This window comes from Nicotiana tabacum, chromosome 23 (genome assembly GCF_000715075.1).
Source record: "Nicotiana tabacum cultivar K326 chromosome 23, ASM71507v2, whole genome shotgun sequence".
NCBI lineage: Eukaryota > Viridiplantae > Streptophyta > Magnoliopsida > Solanales > Solanaceae > Nicotiana > Nicotiana tabacum.
The window spans coordinates 31032950-31035981 of NC_134102.1; the positions used below are offsets into that span (position 1 = coordinate 31032950).

The 3032-nt window shown below is 34.0% G+C and overlaps 1 protein-coding gene across 1 annotated transcript; it reads right to left on the reverse strand.

Annotated features, from left to right (window-relative positions):
* Positions 1-1931: 1931 nt before the first annotated feature.
* Positions 1932-2819, reverse strand: LOC142177101 (uncharacterized). Its single transcript, XM_075245562.1, has 2 exons — positions 2661-2819; positions 1932-2588 (listed from the first exon to the last, which is right to left on the reverse strand). Exons 1-2 carry the CDS (start codon positions 2817-2819, stop codon positions 1932-1934), a joined length of 816 nt encoding a protein of 271 aa, XP_075101663.1.
* Between the last annotated feature and the right edge of the window lie 213 nt (positions 2820-3032).

Here is a 3032-nt window from a genome sequence, read left to right on the forward strand (position 1 = left end):
TTATTATGTTATAAGATCATGTTATTTATCGTTTCTTATTCCATTGTTACTATTGTATTTCATGCATGTTTATAGCTCTTGTACTTTATTTATTGACCACTAATAAGTGTCGATGTCGACCCCTCGTCATTACTTCTTTGAGGTTAGACTAGATACTTACTGGGTACGCGTTGATTTACGTACTCATGCTACACTTATTGTGCAGGTACTGAGGCAGACACATCAGTGGCCATTCGGGCGTGCATTCCCGTTATTCAGAGACTTAGTGGTGAGTTGTTCTTCATGCCGATCTGCAGCACCCGGAGTCTCCTTCCTATTATACTTTCATTTCGGACAGTAGCTATAGTATTTTCTATATTCTACTAGATTTCTTGTGCACTTGTGACACCGGGGTTTGTAAATTTCTAGTAGATGTTTATGATTTTTGCTAATATTGTCACCTTCTTATTTTAATATTTTATATATACATGATTATCTACGAATTAATTTTGTTATTTAATAAAATCCATGATTTTAAAAGTAATAAAATAAATAATTAAATGGATATTTCACTGTTGGCTTGCCTATCAGTGACGTTGTACACCATCACGGCCTATAGTAGGAATTGGGTCGTGACAATATGTTCAGAACCTTTGGATTACTTACCGTTCTTGGAGAAGAATACTGCAGCAGAATTACCATTGTAAATTTTCAGCGGCTTGGTAATGGTGTCCATAACCCCAAGTCCTAAAATAAAGTTCTACAACCATAATGCGTGAATTGTGGCTTCAAAACATGCCACAAATCCTACTTTCATCATAGATGTAGCAATGACAGACTGTTTGGCACTCTTCCATAATATTTCTCCTTCGGCTAATTGGAACAAATAACTAAATGTGGACTTTCTAGTGTCAATACATCCAGCAAAATCTGAATCTAAGTATCCAACAACTTCCAAATGCTTGGATCTCATGTACATGAGCATGTAATCCTTCGTTCCTTTCAGGTACCTCAAGACTTTCGTTGTGGCTTTTTAGTGATCAATTCCTGGATTACTCTGATATCTTCCTAGCATTTCGGCCACAAAGCTAATATCCGGTCTTGTGCAAGTTTGAGCATACATCATATTACCAATAATAGAATAGTAAGGAATTGATTCCATTTCGTTTCATTCTAAATCATTCTTAGGGCATTGCATGAGACTAAATGTGTCCCCTTTTTGAGTTGTAACAAATCCTGCTGAATAATAGTTCATATTAAATCTCTTTATAATTCTTTCGATATAGACTTTCTAAGACAGTCCCAATAATTCTTGTAATATATCACGGAATATTTCTATTCCTATCACATAGGATGCTTTACTTATATCTTTCATTTCAAAATTCTTAGAGATAAAATCTGTAGTCTCACGCAATATGGCTAAATCATTAGCAGCAAGTAGAATATTGTCAACATATAGGACTAAAATATAAACTTTCTTCCACTGATCTTTTGGTATATACACCGATCAACGGTATTTTCCATAAATTCAAAAGATGTTATGGTATCATTAAACTTTATGTTCCATTGTCGTGAGGCTTGTTTGAGTCCATATATTGGCTTCTTTGGCTTACACACCATTTGACATTTTTCTTTAATTTTAAAACCCTCTGGTTGGTCCATATAAACTTCTTTCTCGAGATTTGCATTAAGAAACGCAGTTTTTACATTCATTTGGTGTAACTCTAAATCATAATAAGCCACCAAAGCCATAATAATTCTTAACAAGTCTTTCTTAGAGACCGGTGAAAATGTCTCAAATCAATGCCTCATTTCTGATTATAACCCTTGGCAACATGTCTGGCTTTATATCATTCAATATTTCCATTTGAATCGCATTTATTCTTAAAGACCCATCTACACATGATTCTCTTAGAACTTTCTGGCAATTCAATGAGATCCTAGACTTTATTTTATTCCATGGATTTTAACTTTTCCTTCATAGCATCAATCCATTTTTTAGACTCATTACTTTCTATGGCGTATGAAAATAAAAGCGGATCCTTTTTAAGACCAGTGTCAAAATTCGACTCTTGAAAATAAACCACGTAATCGTCTGAAATAGCTAATTTTCTTGCTCTTTGAGATTTTCTTAATGTAATTTCTTGTGGTTCAGATATTTGTGAGTTAGTTTCTTCATGAAGCATTTCATCCAAATGTTGCTCTGCATTTTCAAAGTGTTCTTCAATAAAGTGAACTATATTTGGTATTTGTGTGGAAGTAGGCACATTTGTGGGTAATAGAATATTGACCCTCACCTCTTTTATTTCCACACTTTGTTTTTTAACACTTCCACTAATTTCACCATTGTCAAAGAATCTTGCATTAACGATTTCAACAATTCTCGAACTATTGTTAGGACAGTAAAACATATACTTTTTAGATTTCTCTGGGTAACCAATAAGGTAACCACTTACTGTTCGAGAATCTAATTTATTTTCTTGTGGATTATAAACTCTAGCCTCCGCTGGGCAACCCCAAACATGCAGGTGCCTTAAATTAGGTTTCCTTCCCATCCACAGTTCAAAAGGAGTGTTTGGAACTACCTTACTAGGAACCATGTTTAACAACTATACATCAGTTTTAAGAGAATACATCCATAATGATTTGGATAATGAGTAATTATGTATCATGCTCATAACCATATCCATAAGTGTTGGATTATGCTTTTCTGCAATACCAATTTGTTGAGGTATTCCTGGCATAGTATATTGTGCACATATGCCATGTTTCTTGAGGAACTTTGCAACAGGACCTTGTTGCCATGTTTCTTGAGGAACTTTGCAACAGGACCTTGACATTGTCCTGATTCATTATATTTTTCATAATATTCACCACCTCTATCTAACCTAACAATTTTCACCTTTTTATCTAATTATCTTTCAACCTCGTTAACAAATACCTTGAGCGCATATGTTGCTTTAGATTTTTCTTTCAGCAAATAAATGTATCCATAACGTGAAAAATCATCGATAAAGTGATAAAATATTTTTCTCCACAAAAATATGGAATAT